Source organism: Octopus bimaculoides, chromosome 7 (genome assembly GCF_046866305.1).
Source record: "Octopus bimaculoides isolate indiv1 chromosome 7, ASM4686630v1, whole genome shotgun sequence".
Taxonomy (NCBI): Eukaryota; Metazoa; Mollusca; class Cephalopoda; order Octopoda; family Octopodidae; genus Octopus; species Octopus bimaculoides.
Window position 1 is genome coordinate 73,869,889 of NC_142934.1, and position 23,939 is coordinate 73,893,827.

General features: G+C 34.6%; 1 protein-coding gene across 1 annotated transcript in view; it reads right to left on the bottom strand.

Moving 5' to 3' along the window:
• Nucleotides 1–23,939, bottom strand: part of LOC106880706 (uncharacterized) — a 151,153-nt gene extending 127,214 nt beyond the window's left edge. The window contains exon 1 of the mRNA XM_052969738.2: nt 21,874–23,939. Within this exon, the coding sequence (XP_052825698.2) occupies nt 21,874–22,282 (409 nt within the window). The 5' untranslated portion in view covers nt 22,283–23,939. The remainder of the gene's footprint in view (nt 1–21,873) is intronic.

The following is a 23,939-nucleotide window of genomic DNA, read 5'->3' on the forward strand; positions in this document are numbered from 1 at the left end:
AGAGCTAAGCCAGCAGAGCACAAGCTCCTGATGAGTTTTTCAATGCTGGACAGGTCAAAGGATAGGAAGCAAACTTATTTGGACCACTTATTCCTAGAAGTAAGAATAGGTTTGTGTAGGGCCAACAACCCTGCCTAGAAAAAAAAAAATACTAAGTTTCAGAAACATCAATGACAATACAAAACCAAGACCTAGGATATATCCCCCCACCAACCATCCTACCCCATACTATACTGACTGAGTGGCTTTGCTCAGTCTAGAATACTGGAGAAAAGTTGTCAATGGCCTCTGCTCCATGGAGAGCAAAGGGCTTAAGAAGAAGCTCAACTGGCTAGAAATACCAGCAAAATTTACTTCATATCAGACCTAACTGCCTTTAATAAGGAAATGGCATTAGGTAATATAGTCCTACTTAAAACTCTAAAAATGCTATACTACATAATATATCCTGGTTTTAAACAACACTGTACATAAAAGATACATGCAAACACCTTGTCTTTATATACAAAAATTTAAATCAGTTAAACAAGTTTCGGTCCTATTGGGTTTCATCAGTGCCTAAATACCCTCTCTGGCATCTACAACATATTCTATTGATAAATTACTGTTGTGTTGTATTTCAATGATATACTGTACGATAGAATATATAAATAGATTTTAGCTAATATTGTACGTATAAACATATAATGACCTGCCTTTATGTACAATATCATTATGAATAGATTAAGATGGAAATGAATTTGGTCGATCTCTCTCTTTTTCTATTCATGAAGATATTGTATATAGAGAGGTGTTTACATCTATCTCTACATACAGTCATCACCATTTAACATCCACTTTTCTATGCTTGCATGGGTCAGACAGAATTTATTGAGGCAGATTTTCTATCACTAGATACCATTCCTGTTGCCAAGTCTCAACTGTTTCCAAGCAAAGTAATATTTCCCCCATGGCCAGACATATTTTTTGGAGAAGACTGGAAATGAACAACATGCTCATTTAAAACAATCATGTGATTTCAAGACAAGGGTACATACATACATGCACACACACACACACACATACACACAACAAGCTTCCTTTAGTTTCCAGCTACTGAATCCACTCACAAGTCTTTGGTTGCTCAGGGTTATAGAAGACAATTGCCCAAGGTGCCATGCAGTGGGACAGAACCCAAGATCACATGGTCCAGAAGCAAAATTTTTAACATAGCCCTGTCCACAGAGTTGTCTAAAATTTTTTGAATATGTTTCGTGATACAGAACATTATTGAAACAAAAACACTGCTTATGTACAAGAAACATACCTCTAAAATGACTTGGCTGATCATGGATGCCTTCACTCATAGATCTGCTCAGTTAGGCTTGACCTTGGGCTAAGCAACAACAAAAACTGAGTAAATAGACAGACGTTTACTATTTTGCAAGTACTTAACCTAAATCCTTCTCCTATCTGGTAGACAGTAACAGAAACTAAGATAGATGCCCTTTTCTGTCTTAAATAGGGCTTAGTACCCACTGATGTTCAGATAAGTCAAACAATAGACCTGCTGTCACACTTGTATCATGGGATAAAGATGAATAAAGCAATGTTACAGGATTAAGGCAACTGAAGCAGATGTAATCCTCAGTGCAACATAGAGGAACAGAAGTCAAAGAAATGATTTAGATATTAAACTGAATAAAATAATCATTCAATTTATGGTAGCGTATGTATGTATGAGGGAATGGGATAACTTGATGATGAGGAGGAGGATGACAGTAATAACGATGATAATAGTGATAGGCCAACATTATCAATTTCATTTCTTTATAGAACACCTTAAATTGAATATAACACACACACACGCACACACACACACACACACACTCAAATACCAAGCACTGGGAAAATATCAACAGACAAATGAAACTAGCAAAACATTTGTAATTTACAATTTTCTCCACCTTTTCCACACCCACACAATGTGTGTGTGTGTGTGTGTGTGTGTGTGTGTTCGTTCGTTCGTCTGTACACACACATGGTGCAGTCCATCCCAGGCTACACAGAAGACAGTTAAATAATAATGGTGGTTCAGACAACCCTTTAGCATTTAAATGATATATAGACGTTTTCTTTTATCGTTACAATTTTGTTAAAATATATTTTAAATAATATCTTTACTATTTCATTGTAAATGTCATTTGATATACATATTTTGTTTCATATAATTCAGAAAGACGAAAAGAATCAAAAGAAAAGAGAATATTCATTGGTCTAAAATAGCACAAGGAAAAAGGGAAAAACAGTCTATTCACTTTCAAGTGGTTTACAGCTACAAATCTCAGTTGCTAAAGTCTGGAAAGCCTAATAGTTTCAATGAAAAACAGCCATCTTTCAGTTTCCATCTACCAAATCCACTCACAAAGCTTTGGTCAGCCCAAGGCTATAGTAGAAGACACTCGATCAAGGTGCCATGCAGTGGGACTGAACCCAGAACCATGTGGTTGGGAAGCAAGCTTCTTATCACACAGCCATACCATACCTGTACCTATATGCATATATTTGGCAGAAGTATTTGATAAACCTGTGGCGGGGGGCATATGTAATGTATCCAATCTGGAAATAAATATACTGTATATAAATCACTCCACCAACACCAGAAACACCAAAACTATTCTGTGGCTAATACTATTACTGACCCTTATCTTCAACCCTATCAAAACCCATGCACCTCATAACGAACCATTCCTTTCTCCACTTCTATGACTGAAGAGAGAAATTTAAAAAAAAGGAAAAGAAATAAAAGTGATGCTTCAAAAATAGTGTGTGTGTGTGTTTTGCATAAAATGTCACATTCTTGTTGTTATATGCTTACATGAACATAAGGCATTTGAGTACAATGAATCATTGAATTTTAATTTTAGTAAAGAAGAAGAAGAAGAAGAAGAAGAAGAAGAAGAAGAAACATGTGTTTGTTAATATAAAAAAAAAAATTTGTGTGAAATAAAACAAGAGGATTGTGCGATATTGTTGTTCAAGTGTTGACTCAGGTCCACTGTTGGCTGCAGCTGTGTTGAACCTAAGTAAGTCAGTTATTCTGCATGTTTTGGAGATTGCTAATTAACATTGCTTTCATAATGACGAGGCAGTCACAGATGGTTGAGTTGATAGGGTTCTGGTTTGCTCTGCCAACCAAACAATGGATAGTTCACGTTTTCTGTCCATGGCCAAGACACTTCTACTGATTCAGTTAATTTAGCTACAAATAGATACACACAATTTCTTCATGCCCCATCATCATCGTCATTATTTAACATCCTTAAAGGCAGTGAGCTGGGAAAATTGTTAGCACACAGGGTAAAATGCTTAGCAGCATTTCTGAGTTCAAATTCCACTGAGGTCGACTTTGCCTTTCATCCTTTCGGGGTACCAATTGAGCAGTGGGGTCGATGTAATTGACTAGCGCCCCTCCCCAAAATTTCATGCCTTATACCTATAGTAGAAAGGATTATTTAACATCCTTATTCCATGCTGGCATGTGTTGGACAGTTTGATCTGATGGACCTGAGGACTACATCGTGCTTCAAGGTCTGCTGTGGTATGCTTTCTATGGCTGGATGCTCTCTCTCTCACACCAACCACTTTACAGCGTATACTAAGTTTTCTTTTTTTGCCAACAACATATCCATTCTATTCATAATCAGAACAAATTAACAAGGGATCAAACTATTTATATTCCAAACTATTTATATTCCATTTATCCACTATATCTGCATGCAGTAAGAGATGTCTAAAAGGGTTGATACCAATGAGGACATTCCACCATAAAACACTATGTCAACAGAATGTCCAACAGATTCCAGTATGGAAAAGGCAATGTAAAAACAGAGATGATGAATACTGTTATTGGTGCTGTCCTGGGTTTATAACCAAGACAATGAACCCATTGCCCTAGCTAAGTTATCTGTAAATAAATTCATGATTAGGTACAGAAAGATAAAATCCAAGAAAACTCACTGACTATTCTTCACAACTTGGATTCTTTTAATAAGTTAGTTGGAAGTGAGGGCAGACCATAGGAACTGTCCCATGATCTTCCCAGGCTCTCCTGGCAAGATTGATGTGACCAACACCAGGTCTGAATATCTGCAGAATAAATGAGGCTAGAGAGTAAACTGGAGGTCTTGTCAGTATGCTTGTAACAGATTGAACTCTGCTAAATGTTAAATATGTCACTAGGTGAAGTGAAGCTAAAATAATTAAGCATCCTGTAAAAAAGTTTGTAGGACGAGACATGAAACCTGAGCTCACAATCCAACACTTTATCATCGCAGATATTTCAACTCACAACCATTTTAAGTTATAAGTTCTAACAGGTGTCTTTTCCCAAAATATTTACTATCAGGCACAGGTTGGCTGTGTGGTAAGGGGCTTGCTTCACAACCACATGGTTCCAGATTCAGTCCCACTGTGTGGCACCTTGGGCAAGTGTCTTCTACTATAGCCTCAGGCCAACCAAAGCCTTGAGAATGGATTTGATAGACAGAAGCTGAAAGAAGCCCATCGTATATGTATATATATATATATATATATATATTATATATTATATATATATGTGTGTGTGTGTGTGTGTGTGTGTGTGTGTATATAAATGTATATATTTATGTGTCTGTGTTTGTCTGTATGTATCTGTATTTATGTGTCTTTATGTCTGTATTTGTCACCCCATCATCACTTGACAATCGATGGTGGTGTGTTTACGTACCCGTAACTTAGTGGTTTGGCAAAAGAGACTAATAGAATAAGTACTACGCTTAGAAAGAATAAGTCCTGGGGCCAATTTCTTTGACTAGAGATGGTGCTCCAGCATGGCTGCTGTCAATGATTGAAACAAATAAAAGAATAAAAGAATACCACTGTTTTTTAACCTCTTTTATGGAGGAATTTCAGCAATTCATAAAAGCTTTAAACTAAATTTTAAGAATTCATAAAATTCATTATTACATATATTAATATATTCACAAAACAAAAAAAGAAAATAAGAGAAATATATCATTGTTGTTGTCATTGTTTTAATGTCCATTTTTCCAGGCTTACATGGATGAAACAAAATTCACTACGGCATATTTTTCTACAGCCAGATGCCTTTCCTATTGCCAACCCTTTCTAAGCATGGTAATATTTCCTCAGGGTCAGACAAATTTTCATGGAAGACTGAAAACAAAGGGCCTTGCTTATATGATGGTGATATTCATTTATAACTATCACACAATATATAGGGTGTCAAACTAATGCACCTTGTTTGTTATTCCCACACCCGTCTCTGTCTTTTGCTTTTTTGTACATTTGAACCATATATATATATATATATATATATATATTAGTAATAATAATGACAACAAAAGAATGAATGAAACCTCGATATTATGTAAATAGAGGAATTTATCAATAATATAATATGTGATAATTAGTCACTTGCCATAATAAAACTCAGAGTTTCGGATGTCGGGGCGGAATTCTGCTCCGGCATCTCATTAGTTATTAAGACAAACAAAAGAGCTATGAGAATGACCGTTAAATAAAGGGAAATTATCCGAATAGGGAGAAAGTAAAATTACTTGAAGTAGGTAAACACGCTCATAAAATCCGCATATGCGTGCATGTGCATATATGCATATGTTCACTTACACTCACATAAAACACATACATGCACACCCACACACACACCTATATGTATACATATCTATGCATCCATGCACATGTACACATATACATACCTGCACACACGTATATACACCCATACTCGCACAATTATGTTCATATACATGTCTCTATATGCACATGTATATATATGTATATATATATATATATATATATATACAAAGGTTGGACAAAATAATGGAAACACCTTAAAATTTCAAACAAATTTAGAACCGCCTTTGGCAATAATTACAGCTTGAATTCTATGAGCTATGGAGTCGTACAAAGTTTGAATTGTTTGAATTTTTGTCCATTCTTCAGCTAAAACAGTCTCCAATTTTTGTAGTAATGATGGTGGAGGATATCGACTCCTTACTTGTTTTTCTAAAATGCACCATAAATGTTCAATAATACTGAGATCTTGGGACTGTGGTGGCCAGATAAGATGTTCAACTTCACTAGAATGATCCTTGTGTCATTCAGGAACAACTTTAGCTGTGTGAATTGGTGCATTATCATCCTGAAAGATTGCGTTTCCCTCCGGAAACAATTCCACAACCATAGGATGAATTTGATCAGATAAAATGCTTAAATAGTCTTGACTATTAATTCTGCCATGAAGAGAAACCATTGGGCCGGTGGATTTCCAAGATATAGCCCCCACAGATCATCACAGATCCTCTTCCATGTTTAACAGTTGGAAGAAGGCAGTCTGGGTCAAATGCGTCTTTTGGCTGTCTCTGCATGTATACTCGGCCGGTGGTTGGAAATAAGGCAAAAGATGACTCGTTCGAGAAAATAGCATTCTCCCATTTTCAAAATTATGATGCTATGATGTTAGGTGTTCCATTATTTTGTCCAACCCCTGTATGTATATATATATATATATATATATATATATATATATATACACATATACATACATACAAAAAAAAATCTACTTATAAGGATTTTGTCACCCTGATACTTGCCGAAGGTGCCACGCAATGGAATTGAACCTGGAACTGTGCAATTGGGAAGCAAACGTCTTAAAGACACAGCCCTGCATGCATTATCTGAGAAGCAAAATGACAGCATGATTTGAAGACAGTATGTTACTAAAATAATGTGTCAACAAGATCAGATTTAGTATTCTATAGTTTCAATACTGAAGAGTTGAAAAATGTTTTATTTTTCCTATTTTTTCTGCTGGTTTGGGGGATATCATTAGATCTTGTAATAATGATTTCTAACATAGAAACAGGTCACAAATTTGAAGATAAGTATAAATGATAAAGCAACTTCAATATTTGACTGATACCTATTTTATCAAACCTGGAAGGAAGAAAAGCAGAGTAGATCATGACATAATTTAAATTCAGGAAGAAGAGATGCAACTAAATACTACAAAAGCATTTTGTCTACCATTCTGCCATTTTTGCCATCCACCATCCTTTTCCTCTTAACACTAACACCACCCAAGCCCATAAAAAATAGAAACATTTCTTTTGTTGAGAAATGTCATCACATAAAATATTGATCCAACCATTTGCCTGGTTTTAAAAAATGTCTATTTTATCAGTTCCTGCCATTTTATCTCAATGTTGATAGCAATGAAGGAATTAAGGAATCAATAACAAATACAGAACGCTTCAACTGCTTCAAGTCGAAAGAGATTAGAGGTCAATATACCACCAAAAGACTAGTGACTATACACCAAAAGACTTGGTGCAACTGATTGCTATCAAAGTGAAATCTCGTCTAAATGGTATGAGGTTGAAATATGCCAAGCAGTCAAGCAGACAGATATACTCTTTATTCTTTATTTGTTTCAGTCATTTGACTGTGGCCATGCTGGAGCACCGCCTTCAGTCGAGCAAATCGACCCCAGGACTTATTCTTTGTAAGCCTAGTACTTATTCTATCGGTCCCTTTTGTCAAACCGCAAAGTTACGGGGACGTAAACACACCAGCATCGGTTGTCAAGCGATGGTGGGGGGACAAACACAGACACACAAACACACACACACATATATATATATATATATATATATAAATATATATATATATATATATATATATATACATATATATATATATATATATATATATATATATATATACATATATATATATATAGACATATATATATATATATACATATATATATATATATACATATATATATATATATACATATATACATATATATATATATATATATATATATATATACATATATATATATATATATATATATATATATATATATATATACATATATATATATATATATATATATATACATATATATATATACATATATATATATACATATATATATATACATATATATAAATATATATATATATATATATATATATATATACATATATACGATGGGCTTCTTTCAGTTTCCGTCTACCAAATCCACTCACAAGGCTTTGGTCGGCCCGAGGCTATAGTAGAAGACACTTGCCCAAAGTTCCACGTGGTGGCACTGAACCCGGAACCATGTGGTTGGTAAGCAAGCTACTTACCACACAGCCACTCCTGCACCTATATATCCACAACAACAAAAAAGTTTCTACATGATCACTCGAGCTGTAGAAATAGCTGCCAAATAACTTTCAAATCATACCCATCTGTATTCAAAATAGAATGATACATTGGATCATCTAGTCCACTGCCATAAAAAAAGATGATTGTATGCCCCATTGAATTCATCATCATTTAACGTCCGCTTTCCATGCTAGCATGGGTTGGACGATGGCTACACCAGGCTCCAATCTGATTTGGCAGAGTTTCTACAGCTGGATGCCCTTCCTAACGCCAACCACTCAGATAGTGTAGTGGGTACTTTTACGTGTCACCCGCACGAAGGCCAGTCAGGCGGTACTGGCAATGGCCATGCTCAAAATGATGTATTTTATGTACCACCCGCACAAGAGCCAGTCCAAGGGCACTGGCAATGATCTCGCTTGAAAGTCCTTACACATGCCACAGGCACGAATGCCAGAAAGGCACAGCTGGGCACAGGTGCCATCATGATTTCGTTTATTATTCTTTATTATTCTTTAATTTGTTATGCCTCCTCTCCACCACCATTACTACCACAAGTAATTACTCTATATAACATCAAGGACACTTAGCAAGGAGTACACTGGGTTATGGGATTTCGGTGGTAGAAACGATTCAATATCACATGTTTCTAACTTTGAATCCCATTGGAATCGACTTTACCATTCTTCTACCCAAGGCAAGTACTAGAGATGGTTTAATATGATAATGAAACTGCTTCTGTGAAAACATTTATGTACCAGGCATGGTTGTGTGGTTAAGAAGCTCACTTTGCAACCATATGGTTTTGGGTTCAGTCCCACTGCAAGACACCTTGGGCAAGTGTGTTCTACAATGGCCCAAGAGTGACCAATGCTTTGTGAGTGAATCTCATAGACAGGAAGTGTGTGAAAGCCCATTGTGTAACTGTATGTGTATGTCTGTCTGTTTGTCCCACTCCCACTACCAGACAACTGGTGTTCATTTGTTTACATTCCCATAACTTAGCAGTTGGGCAAAAGAGACCAATAGAATAAGTACCAAAGTTAAAAGTTAAAAAAAAGGATCAGGATCAATTGTTCAACTCAATCCTTCATGGCAGTGCTCCTGTATGGCTGCAGTCCAATGTCTTGAACAAGTGAGACAATATATATATATATATATATATATATATATATTGTTGTACTTGGGGATGGTCATGTTGCCAGTTTAGCCAATAAAAACACACGCACTGTATATTTGGTGTTAATTTTCTTTTTTTTTTTTTTCAGCTTTATATTACATTAATCTTAATCTTAATCTTATTTCGGCCAGAGTTCTTTCGTCACACTTCTGTGACCTCATCAGTGGTCCTTTGTTTCCTTCTTCTTTCTTATGTGTGTCTCACCTTGCTAACTATCAGCCATTTTGTATTTTGTATTCCTATTGTATGTGTCTACGCATGCGTGTCCTTCAATGTGTCTGTGTCTTTTGTAAGTGCATGTGTGTATGGGGAGTGTTTGTATCACCTATATTCTCTGTTAATACGTGTTCGTTTGTATTAGTTTTTATTTATTTATATGTTCATGTGTGTGTGTGTGTGTTTTTTTTTTTGTTTTTTTTTTGTGTTTAATTAAATTTTGTTAACGTATGTAGTATTTAATTCCATTTGTTTATCTATGTATTGTATTATACTTTGTTCCTATTATTGGTTTATGGGTAACATGTTGTCACATGCTGTGGTTTGTTAGTGGCGTATGTTAGTGTTCCATTCTAGTTTCCTATTCAGGCTAGGTTTCCCTTCTATTATGTGTGTAGCTTCAGTAATTTGTCTAAGTGCTGCATCACTGCTATGTGTAGATAAGATTTTAATTTCTATGTTGTTGATTGAGCCTCTATGTTCTTGCTCAGCGTGCTGGTACAGAACTGATGAGTTCTTCCCTTCCTTAAGTTCCCTCCAATGTTCGTTTGCCCGCTCCCCTATACTCCTTGCTGTTTCGCCTACATATGTCGTTGTCTTATTTCTGCATCGTCCCTCTGTACATCTTATACTATAGACCACATTTCTGGTTTTGCAGTTCGTTTGTGGGCTAAATCTACATACGATACAGTTCCTATCAGTGCAGGGGGTTCTACTGAAAGGGTATGTTCTACTGATAAGGGATTTGATAGGGTTGCCTGGCCTTTCAACAACCTTAATTCTTCGCTTAAGTTTGTCTAAGGCCCTTCTAAAGCGGTACGCCAGTTCATTTTATATCTGTACATTTTGAGTTTAAAATTCACTGACATGGGCGTTTTTTTTTTTCTTGAATCAATCTCAGTTTAATTTTGTTACATTTTGGAAGAGTCATATCTATCAAAGCCTATAGGACAGGCATGAGCAACCTTTTTCAAGAAGAGGGCCTCATAAGTCATGGCTCAACATCAGGTGGGCTGCACTACTAAAAAAAATTGAAGGTTGTCTTTTGTTAAGCATGTCATTCATAAAATCTCAGGGACTAAAGTTTGCCCAAGAATGACATAGAACATGCAGACCAGTAGATATTTGCCTAAATTATTTCAGCTTTATATTTCACTGAGGTTGACTTTACCTTTCGTCCTTTCAGGGTCGATAAATTAAGTACCAGTTGAGTACTGGGGTCGATATAATTGACCCAAAATTCAGGCCTATAATAGAAAGGATTATTTCACCTTTATTCAAGAAATTTTTCACCACACTATTGGTGGTATTTTCAATGGGTATACATTTGAATAGCTAGAGCAATAAAAAACTTTGGGGAAAAGAGAAAAAAAATATTAAAAAATCGTCATACGCATGGTGAACAGCAAGATCGAAAAGGATGACTTGCATATTTGTTCTTAAATGTTAGGGCAGATTTAAACATGAATGCATTAATCACTTTTATTACATCATAGGGGAATGACTACTTTACAACGAATGAGTGTCCATAACATACTCAGAGATAATATTTATCCCCACTTAAACTTGGATATTCTGTCAGAGCAAACTATACTGCAGTTTCTACTACAGTATAGCTTGATCTAACAGAACATCCACATATAAGTGGGGATAAATATTACCTCTGTATTAATACTGCCTCTATCACCAGTATATATTTTATAACATGTTCAATTCATTAGCATAAGGGACTCTGGGACAACCAGGGTTTTGACATCATTATATTTTATCAGCCAAAGACACCCTGGACTAGACAGCAATTGGTGAGTGTGTTTATTTATAGGTTTTAATAATATGATGTTTCCAAAAATACTCACTTTCAGATCAAAGTTCTTTCAAAACAAATTTTTAAAATGTCAGGTTAACCTCTGATTATAAACTTGGCCTACTTACTTGCTTGATACATACGTATGTACATACATACATACACACATATGTACATACACACATATGTACATACACACATATGTACATACACACATATGTACATACACACATATGTACATACACACATATGTACATACACACATACATATACACACAAATAAATACATACAACATATATATATATATATATATATATGTATATATATCTATATATATCATCATCATCATCATCATTTAACGTCCACTTTCCATGCTAGCATGGGTTGGACATATATATATATATATATATATATATGTATATAATCAAAGACTAAAATTCATGGCTCTATCTTAAATTGGTTTTTGATTTAATGTATTCATTCTCTGCAACCAACCTACTTGTATGAAAAGTTTGCTTTTTTACGATAAACCCTCTACAGGTATACATTTGATAGTCGATATTTACAGAAGCACTTACTGAGGATAGTTTAGATTTTAATCCCACTTATCTGATCATGTATGTATGTATGCATGCATGTATGTAACGTAATGTATGTAATGTATGTATGTATAAACACACACACACACACACACACACACACACACACACACACACACACACACACACACACATATAAAAAAAACCTTGTGCATAAATAAGAAAATTCACAATTGAAATAATGAAGTCTTGCATAGCAACCCTTGACATCTTCACAACTATGTGTATTAAGTTTTAAATCAATGACTAGTACATATATAACAGGATAATTCATGTTCATTCTAGATAACAGATTTTTATGCTTTAATGACAATAAAACGCCTGTTTTACTAGTGGTAACAATATATAGTCTTATAATGTCTGAGACAAATTAATGATAGATTGTAGCCAGGGTGCATAGCTCAGAAATCAAGGAGTTTCTCCCAGGTTAAGCTGCTACTTTTCCACTCTAAGAGGTCACAGCTCTCGTACTACAGGTATGCGATTAAAATGTCACAGGGAAAAAATCACAAGATGGATCTTTCAAGCCAAGCCAAGCAGCAGGAGATCTAGAGGGGAACCAAGAACAAGACGGCTGTATAATATCCATAGTTTCAGTTGGCTGTGCATGGGAATCCAGCCAGAAAATCTAATAACAATTGCATAGGCTCCTATGGAGGAGATGTCTCAGGACTCTACCCCCACGACATTCCCATGAATAGTGGGCAGAGAAGATGGATGGATGGCTAAGCTGGAACAACATGAAATGAACTGTGTTGCTGAATGACACAATTCACATCTGAGTCCAAGAATCAATCTCTCAAGCTTATGATCATCAGTCCAACACCCTAACCACTACGCATTCACTATATTCAGTATTATGACTAAAAATACAACTGATATCATTATCCTCATTTAACATCCACTTTTCTATGCTTATATGGGTCAGATGGAATTTGTTCAGGCAGATTTACTACAGCCAGATGCCTTTTTTGTTGTCAACCCTTACCTGTTTCCAAGCAAGGTAATATTTCCCCATGGGCAGACATGTTTTTTCATGGAAGACTGGAAATGAACATCAGTTGTATGAGTGTGATGCTCATTAACAACTATCACATGGTATCAGGACAAAGGTAAACACAAACACACATACACACACACATACACACATACATACAATGGGTTTCTACCAGTTTCTGTCTACTACATTCACTCACAAGATTTTGGTTAGTTCAAGGCTATAGTACAAGACACCTGCCCAAGGTGCCACACAGTTGGACTGAATTCTTAAGGAGACCACAGGGCTGGGAAACAAGCTTCTTAATCACACATCCACACTGATGATGTATAAATGTTTCTGTAATATATATATATATCATCATCATCATTTAACATCTCCCTTCCATGACATGGGTTGGACAGTTTAACAGGAGCTGGCCAAGCACCAGACCTGCACCAAACTTCTGTGTCTGTTTTTGGCAGGGTTTTTACAGCTGGATGTCCTTCCTAACACCAACCACCCAGCAGAGTGGACTTAGTGCTTTTTATGTGGCACAAGCACAGGTGAGGTCAGTCTGGCATGGTTTTTACAGTTGGATGTTCTTCCAAACACCAACCACTTTACAATGTGGACTGGATGCTTTTTTAAGTATGTATATTTGTCCAGTCATAGAGTGACCAATGATTTTGCATCCATAAAGCATTAAGCTTCATGGATAGCTCAATAGACTCAATGTCAGATGGCATATGTCTGACATTGAGTCTGACGAGCCATTCATGAAACCTAACGTTTTATGGATATGAAACCATTGGTCACTCTATGACCGAACATATATTTAACTGCATGTAAATATATTACTATTTATTCATTAGAATGTGCTTCTTTTTCGGATATATGATCCACTAAATATACATATATATATATATATATATATATATATATATACACACATATATATACATATATATATACACACACACACATACATACATATATATATACACACACACACATACATACATATATATATACACACACACACATACATACATATATATACACACACACACATACATACATATATATATACACACACACACATACATATATATATACACACACACATACATACATATATATATACACACACACATACATACATACATACATACATACATACATACATATGTATATATATATATATATATACCGGAGTAAGCACATGAAATGTGCAACAAGGTGGAAAAAAGAGTACTCAAATACCAGAGGTAGAGTAATATGCTTTATTTAAAAGCAGCAGAAATATAACAAAAAAATTGTTACTCTGAGTTTCACGTTCCCGTTCATCGGACAGTCTTGTTAGAAAATTTTCTAACAAAACTGTTCGATGAACGGGAACATGAAACTCAGAGTAACAGTTTTTTTGTTATATTTCTGCTGCTTTTAAATAAAGTATATATATATATATATATATATATATATATATATATATAGTACATAAATGTTTGTGCATGTGAATATCTAGTAGTTTAGTTCATATATTAAACCATCTCTAGTATTTGCCTAGTTCATATTTTATTAACTCTAGATAGTGCAATGGTAAAGTTGATTCCAATGAGATTCAAAGTTGAAAACATGTTCTGAATCATTTTTACCACCTAAGTCCCATAACCCAGTATTCTCATTGTTAAATGTCCTTGAAGGTATATAGAGCAATTACTTGCGGGAGAAAAAAAATGAAAAACAAAGAAAACAATAAGAATTCAACAGAGCATATAAAAGAAAAGAATAAGAAATAAAGTACTTGTTATAATAACAACATGTAACGTCTCATATGTATACAATATATATATATTCTATAGTACAAGTTACACTTTCATAATTCGAGGCATTAACCTATAACAATTGTAATTCTGAATTTTATGAAATTTAAATAAACTGTTTTTTGTGTGTCTGTGTGTGCGTGTGTTTCATCACCATCAATTTAACATCGACTTTCTCATGTTTGCATGGATCAGATCAGTTGCCCTTCTTATCGTCAACCCTCACATCTTTCCAATTAAGGGGGACATGTCTACTAGTCTCTTGAATATGAACAGCACAATCGCTGAATATATATTCATAGAAGATTGCAAACAAATGATGCTACTTGTATACGACAACTTCTGTTGAAAACTTTCATGCAATATTGAGACAAGAAGACACACATACATCCTTCCCCCCATATTCAACCCCCTCCACACACATACATATATATATATACATGATGGGTTTCTTTCAGTTTCTATCTACCATATCCCACTTACAAGGCTTTGATCAGCCCAGAGCTATAGTAGAAAACACTTGATGCACAGTGGGACTGAACCCAAAATCATATGGACAGGAAATAAAACTTAAGCACACAGACCCCCTACACACACACACACACACTTATCATGGATTTGCCTACTGGGTAGTGTTCTACCTACCCTGATGAAAACTGTAAATATCAATTATTAAATATAAGAAATAAATAATTTCCAATTCGTTATAAAAATACTAATTTAACCTTCTAGCATTCAAATTATCAAATATGATGCTTATTTATCCACATTGTTTTGAATTAATCATGCAATATCTTGTAGCTTCGAAATTTCGATAATGCGATTGTTTATATTTTTTTAATTGACATTGTAGGATAGGTGTGAGAAGCAAAATCTAGCCAATTTGAACATAAAACAGATAGAATATTTGGGCTGGATATGGCCAGTTTCATACTAAAAGGGTTAATACATTGAAATTAGTGTATAATTCAGTAACTGACTACTATTTTCATATGTAAACACTATTTTGGTATGCAAGTACAATATCTGTTGCCTTTCAAGTTCAGTTCTAGAATATATGAACTCTGGTAGTCATTAAAACAAAATGAAGTTTACCTCTGTTCCTTGCCATTATTGAGTGAGAATTGTGTGCATCTGTATTGTATTGTTTGTTTGCTTGTATCTGTGTTTGCTTCTCTTAACTGAACTACATGTATGTATGTATAGATAGATAGATAGATAGATAGATAGATAGATAGATTTATTGATTGATTGATTGATATAGATAGATAGGCACAGGCATAGCTGTGTGGTAAGAAGCTTGCTTCCCAACCACATGATTCCAGATTCAGTCCCACTTCATGGCGCCTCAGGAAAATGTTTTCTATAAGCCTTGGGCTGAGTGGATTTGTTAGATTGAAACTTAAAGAAGCCTGTCACACACATATATATATATATATATATATATATATATATCTTCTATACATAAAAGAGAATTTGTGTGTGGGGGGGGGGTGCATATGTTTCTTATGAATTCCAAAACTGAGTTGCCGATTTTGACGTATGGGGTATCAAAAGATTCAGTAAGCTTTGTCCTCCCACCATTGCTTGACAGCCGATGTGGATTTCGTATACAGAAACTGAAAGAAGCCCATCATGTATATATGTATGTGTGTTTTTGTGTGTATGTTTGTGTCTGTGTTTGACAACCATTACTGTTTGACAACCAATGTTGGTGTGTTTATGTCCCTGTGACCTAACGGTTTGGTAAAAGTGACTATTAGAATAAGTACAAGGCTAAAAAAAAAAAATTAAAAAGTAAGACCTGGCAGTGCTCCAGCATGGCTGCAGTCAAATGACTGAAACGATGAAAAGGAGAGAGAGAGAGAGAGAGAGAGAGAGAGAGAGAGAGAGAAAGAGATTGTCATTTAATATCCACATATGATTTTGTGTGTGTAGATACGACCATATAAAAATGTTCTAGTGAGTTATTAACCAAGTCCAAATGTAAAAGGCTTTCTTTGTCTATTCTGGCAACCTCTGTCATGAAATGAGCTCCCTTATTTTGTCAATCAATGCTGAAGGCTACTTTTATACACAGTGAATTAACAACAAAAAAACATCTAGATATTGAAGCAGCAGTGACAATACATGACAATATATGGGCTGAACATTAACATGTTAGAAGTGGCAATAATAATTGTAAAAATATATAACATTTATCTACCTATATAATGATTTGTATCTTTTGTATGACATGTCTATTTTTGGCTGTTTAACCTTTAGCATTCAGATTACTATGTCAAATATAATGCTTATTTATTTAAATGTTTTTAAACTAATCATGTGTAATTTTGTATCTTTGAAATTTCAAAGATTTTTTTTTTTAATTTTGGAATCACACTGCAGGATAGGTGTCAGAGGCTGGATCTGCCCAGGTAGAATATTTGGGCTGGATATGGCCAGTTTAAATATGAAAGGGTTAATAGAATGCAGATATCTGCTACATTATATGCACGATGCATTCCTGAAAATTATGTTATAGGATGAAAGCTATTTTCTGTTAACTTCCACATGATATGGAAAATAAAATTTGTGTTAAAGAATTCTACATTACAAGATTTTTCAAGAATGCAATTCTTCTGTAATGCAGGGAATGTCTGTAGTTTACTTTTACATCACGGTAGAAGTAAAGTATTCATCATAATCACTGTTTTAACATCCACTTTCTCATGCTTGCATGGATCAGACGGAATTTGTTGAGGTGGATTTTCTACAACCAGATACTCTTCTTATTACCAACCTTACATGTTTCCAATTAAGATAATATACCTCCATGACCAGACATGTTTTCACAGAATATTGGAAATATAGGGCAATGCTTGCATGATGGTGACACTTGTTTACAGCTACCCTGCAATGTCAAGGCAAGGAAATAGTAACAGATACACACACACCCACACATATATACAATGGACTTCTTCCAACTACCATCTACCAAATCCACTCACAAGAATTTGGTCAGCTTGTGGCCATAATAGAAAACACTTGGTCAAGGTGCCACACAGTGGGACTGAACCCAAAACCATGTGGTGGGGAAGCAAACTTTTCACTACACAGCCATACCCATACATTCTGCATTGTGTTTATGGAAAGCAATATTTACTCCCATCATCTGAATTAATCTTCAATTCAAAACATAACACGAAGGTTCAAACCTAATAAATTATTCTATTGCATATAATGCTTATATTTTTCATCATCATCTAAGACACACTTTGATATCCTTTTGTTTCATCAGTACAGTACATGAACAATTACAGAATTTAAAACAGTTTTCCTCAGAATTACACATGCATGCGCATGCACACACACACACACACACACACACAAAAATGAAATAAAAGAGGAATGCAAGATGATATGCTGCACAAAACAAATGAAGCATTTTATTAACAAGAAAATGCTAGACTGCATTCTGAATCAGGAATTCAAAGTACAAAGATGTTTGTCCCTAATTCTCACAATAACCAGACTTCAGCTGTTAATTAGAGATGGGACCTGATAACATAGTAAACTAATTCAACTGCACAACAGATGTTGGTTTCATCCATATCAAGCAAAACCACATTAGTTTGACTGAATTCTTAGCGAAAAATATTTAGACTTTACTGAACATGTCCAGCTTAGCAGACATTCCTGATCACTTCTTTATTCCTGTACATCAATTTATTCCTTTACAACAATTTATTCCTTTATTCCTATAGCATCAATTTTCCAGGAGCTTTTTTCCCAAAGCCTTTCCAGATGGCTGTGTTTTCCAAACCAGGGGTGGTCACCTCTAAATCAAACAAATATTAAATTTTCTTAAATAATTAAATAAAATGCAGGTACCTGTACTGTGCAAGATACTGTAAAACAGGGCTATTCAGTAAACTAGTCTGGCAGCTGCATGAATTTGAAGTTCCTGCTCATAAGTTAGTACAGATTATTAGAAGTTTTGAATCATCAGTGTTCAGAAAGGTGATGCTGTACCTGTACATAGGTTTATACATAACTCTGAAGAACATAACTTACTTAAATGCACTGTTTATGAACTGTACTGATGAGCTTCTAAGGATATTGAAACCTGCATCAGCAGATGATTGGAGAAAACAAAACAAAGAAAAACAATGAAATAATAAAGTTTAACTAGATTTGAACTTTCACACTGTATTTCACATGTGTTGGAAGAAAACAACCTTTTTCTTTTTAATGCAACACAGAATATTCAGCTTTAAGTGGTTTCAAAACTTCTTTACATGAGACAATAAATAATTGCTCCTAACCTCAAACCCAAAATAAAAATAAACTAATTGTTTTTGGAACACTGGATCTCAAAGCACATCACATAAAGCTATAAATAATAGCATTGAAATATTAGGTCAAAAAATACTTTTGGATAGGAAAGGTCAAAGGCTGCCCCAGGAGACATGGGTTTGTATCCCACAAGTAGCCTTCAGCTTTTTCTGTGCAAAAGGGTTTTTCAACCAAAATTTTTAATGCTATTATCTATAGCTTTATGTAAGGCTGTGAGCTGGAAGAATTGTTAGCATGCCAGGCAAAATGCCTAGAGGCATTTTATCCATTTTTATGTTTTCAGTTCAAATTCCACTGAGGTTGACTTTACTTTTCATCTTTTCGGGGTCAATAAATTAAGCACCAGTTGAGCACTGGGGTCGATACAATCAACTAGTCCCCTCCCCAAAAATTTCAACCCTTGTGCTTACAGTAGAAAGGATTGTGTTTTGAGATCAAAATGTTCCAAAACAGAATTATTTCATGCTCTCTCGAAAGTTTATGAATTCTTATGATGTCAACAAAAGTAAACTATTCTCTTGAAACAGTAGAAAGGAAGCTAAGCTAAACCATGTAAAAGATACAAAACACTATATTAAACACAAAATCTACAGGGTGTCCACAAAGCCTGGGTGCATGAGAATTAATACATACTTTAAGAAATTATTATTTCTTATATTTAATTGTTTATACTATGATTTTATTTACTCCATGTACCCAGACTTTGTGGACACCCTGTAGATCTTATTTCATTCTGGATCAGGAATTTAAAGCACAAACATTGTTCATCCCCATGTCTTACTATGAACAGGTTTTAACTGATGGAACCTGGCTACCATGTATACTTCTAGTATGCAACAGATGTTGGCTTCGCTCATGCTAAGCACTCATCAGCATGAGTGAATTTCCCTGGTGAAAACACATTTACGTGTATCTACCTAGTTTATATATATATATAATGTTTGTTTACATGCCTATTAAGGTACAATTCATCTTTTATTCATTCACATACACATTTTTTTGCTTGTTTTGTTGTTTTTTCATTTGTCAAAATATTTTTACATATTTTCCATGGTGATAAAAGACCTTAAATGGGATTGTACTTTAATATTACTCGGTGCCTGCTCTGAGTATTTATTAACCGCAAGTGCCCAATATGTATGTGAGTATGCAGGTATGAATGGTTAAGAAATTCCCATCGAAACCATTAAGTCTCGAGTTCGTTCCCGTTACGTGGCATCTTGGGCAAATACATTTACCATAGCCTCAGATTGACCCAAGATTTGTGAATCAACTTGGATAGATGACCATTGCGTAGAAGCCTGTTTGGACTGTACCCAGAATTTAAAAGGTACAGCTTGTGTCACGCTTGTATCAAGCTGATTTTAGTTGAGTAATTATGTTAAGGGTACGCATATCTGTGGAATATTCAACCACTTCGCAAGATAACTCAAAGGATAGGTTGTCCTGTTGTTAATCAATATATATATATATATATATATATATATATATATATATACATATATATATGGTTATGTCATACTGATGATAGGAGAGTGTATTACACCACTAACCTTGAAATCGTTCGATATATGACTAAACTTTTTCCAAAAATCTTTCTGTTCAATTCCTCGCTTTCAGCGCGTGTGTATATGTAATACAGTAGTTTAGAACCATTTGGCGTCTTCTTCCATCATGTGGCATTACCTTTTGTAATTACCCTTACTATAATTTTATAATTACATTTATAAAATTATATACTTCGAATTAATTTTTACCTTAATTGGTTTTACACGCTGGCTACTTAATAATATCTTATAGATTTTATCCTTAATTTATTTATATATATATATATATATATATATATACACACACACACACATGTATGTATGTAGGGCCCTCTACTAGCATTATAGGCTTCTGAACAAATCATTGCACTGGTCCTATAGTATTTATTTATCGACAGCAAGCCACATACATTAGAATGGGTTCTTATACCCGTGAGGCTTCTGGACAACTGCCCAGTGGCTTAAAACCCATGTCATAAAACAGCACACATATATATACACAAATATATATATATATATATATATATATATATATATATATATATATATATATACACATATGCGCACATACATATATACATGCACACACACACATATTCATAAATATTGATCTACTTCACACAAACTCACACAGAATCTGAAGACTGTCGACTTGTTCACAAATTATATAATATAATAGCAACATGTTTTTTAATGAATATGAAGATATAAAACATGATCATGTTTCTCGTATAATACTATGTTCCGCAGAATTCAGCAACGAATGAGGATTTCTTTCTCATTCTTAGGTGAAGAATGAACCAGAATAGAGTGAGTGTGTGTGTGTGTGTGTGTGTGTGTGTGTAGTTATACTTTTTAAAAAACACTGCTGAAAAGACAGGGTGATCGATCTTGTGTTTATCGTTCGCTAGATAGAGACAAGGTATGACCAACGAAGTGCACCTAATCACATTTGATTACATATGCAGTATTGATTTTTAACAAACTTGGCAAACTTTTGGGCGGGGGCAATAGTTTTAATCTGACTTCGTGTAAGACCAACAAACCAAAAATATTGAGTGAAGTGAATGAAAATATCAATAATTGACTAAAACAAATGTAAAAATTCTAAAATATTCTACATGCCGACATATACATTTTAGTGCCTTTTAAGTAAAACTTACCTGTGAAATGAAGTGGAATAGGAAGGTCTGAACCGGTCACTACGTAATCCTCGACTCTCCTTTCCCATTGCATCTTGCTAGCAGTTACAAATCTTCTTCGACGAATCTCCAAGATTTGTATAGGAGCACTGACAGTATCAGAAGAGTTAGATCGAATAGCTGGCATAAGCAATGATTCCGATGAACGTCGGCAGTTTCCTGAAACAAGTCTCACCCAGAAAGGTAGTTTCTGTTTGGCTAGGTGTTCCTTCATTGACATTGGTTTGTTAGAACCATTATGTCGCGTTAGTCGACTAGAATTCGGTTTTGGTGACGGTGATGGTAACTGAGACGGTTTAGAAAGGGGGCTGTTACACTTAGAAGCTATCGCAGGACTTGACAACAAACAATCTGTTGCTCTGACAGCCATCTTCTTAAAACTTTTTTTACTCTTTCGAGTTTTATAAGAAAGTGTTTATTAAGCTTGTCTTAAATTAAACTTAAGCTTCATCCGACTTATTTTGTTTGTTCTTGTTTAGTACAAGGTGAAATATTAACTAGTCCACACCTGGTACTCATAAATGTACAATAAATTAAGAAAATATTGAAGTTCAATAAAAGTACAAAATAAATGAAAAAATATGTAGCGGTTAAAAGAAAGGAAAAATAAAGTTGTTTAAGACAAAATGCTTAAAATTTGGTATCCAAAGAAAGCAAAATAAAAAAAATAAACAGACAACTATGTTGGTGACATTTGATGAAAAGAAGTTATAATATTTAGTTTAGGTGATAATCCACAAATTCATTCTGGAGTTTTCAACACGAAAAACAAATGCTTTTAAAAATTCTTAATATTTGATCACGACATTTTTTTCGTTTTGTCACAAAAATGAAGCAGGTTTTTTACCTTTGCAGGTTTTAGAGTGTTACTGTTGTGAAACATGGTTAAACGTCACCAGCGTGTGACTTGTTCTAACATTCACCCTGCCTCTTTCTTTTATGATTCATTTGTCGATTTGGTCTCAGGTGCGCTTTGTTGTTTTAATCTTTCTGTCTTCCTTTCCGTTCTCTCTTGAGAAATATATATCGTCATAAGGCCAAGTAACTGGACTGAAACAAGTTAGGACGAACTGTGTGGCCGAGGTATCTGTCAAATGACAATAAGAAAACGAAGGAAAGCTGTCCTCACATTTATATAAAGTGGAAAGAAAAAATATTTCTAGCAGATTAAAGTTGAGCAGGACACTTGTTGGTGTTGCTTAAACTTGTTAATGCCAACTGTAAAGAGTTTGTAATGTTATATTAATTATTAGGTGTTTTTTCTTTAAGGGAAAAAATGTATTTGATAAAAAAGATTTGTTCTTTGCTGTGTTTTCTTGGTAAATATTCCAAAACAAGCGAGATATGTAGGAAACATTAAATAATTGCGTTAGTAAACTGTCACTGCCACACACCTGAATAATGAAACTTCTACTTCAGGTAGTTGTACTGTAATAATGAGGTGTATACTTCAGGAGGAGGAGAAAAGAAGGAAAAGAAAGCAAACACTGATTTTCTAATCAACAGTCTCCTTTCCAGACAGTAAAGCAAAATAAAAGACAATAAAATAAAATACAAGGTGACAGAGATTACTTTTTCTTTTAATAAAAAGATTATTTAAGAGGAGAAACGATACATATACAGAGAAGTACATGTATAATTGTTTCTTTTTCTTTCTTTCTTTTTTTTTTTTTATCCTGTTCATATAGGTATTATATGTCTTGCAAGTTATATAAAGGGATTGATCTGTAAATAGGAACCGACGTTTCCTTGAAACTTAAACACAAGTAGCTGGGAGTGCGTTAAAAAACAAAAAGTTGGGTTGCACTTGTCAGTACGTGTGTACGTTAATTGCTGTGCGTGAAGTGCCTGCTTTGAAATGATAACAATCTCACCTCAGGGTAAGAAAGGCGGGTACGTTGAATATACAATCCTGCTTACTAGAACCTGACAGCTACTTCACACGACAACGTCCACCTATGGATTTACCTGCCGCCTGTCCGCAAAAGAATTAATGTGTCACTGTAGATCTGAAGTAATGTAGCAAC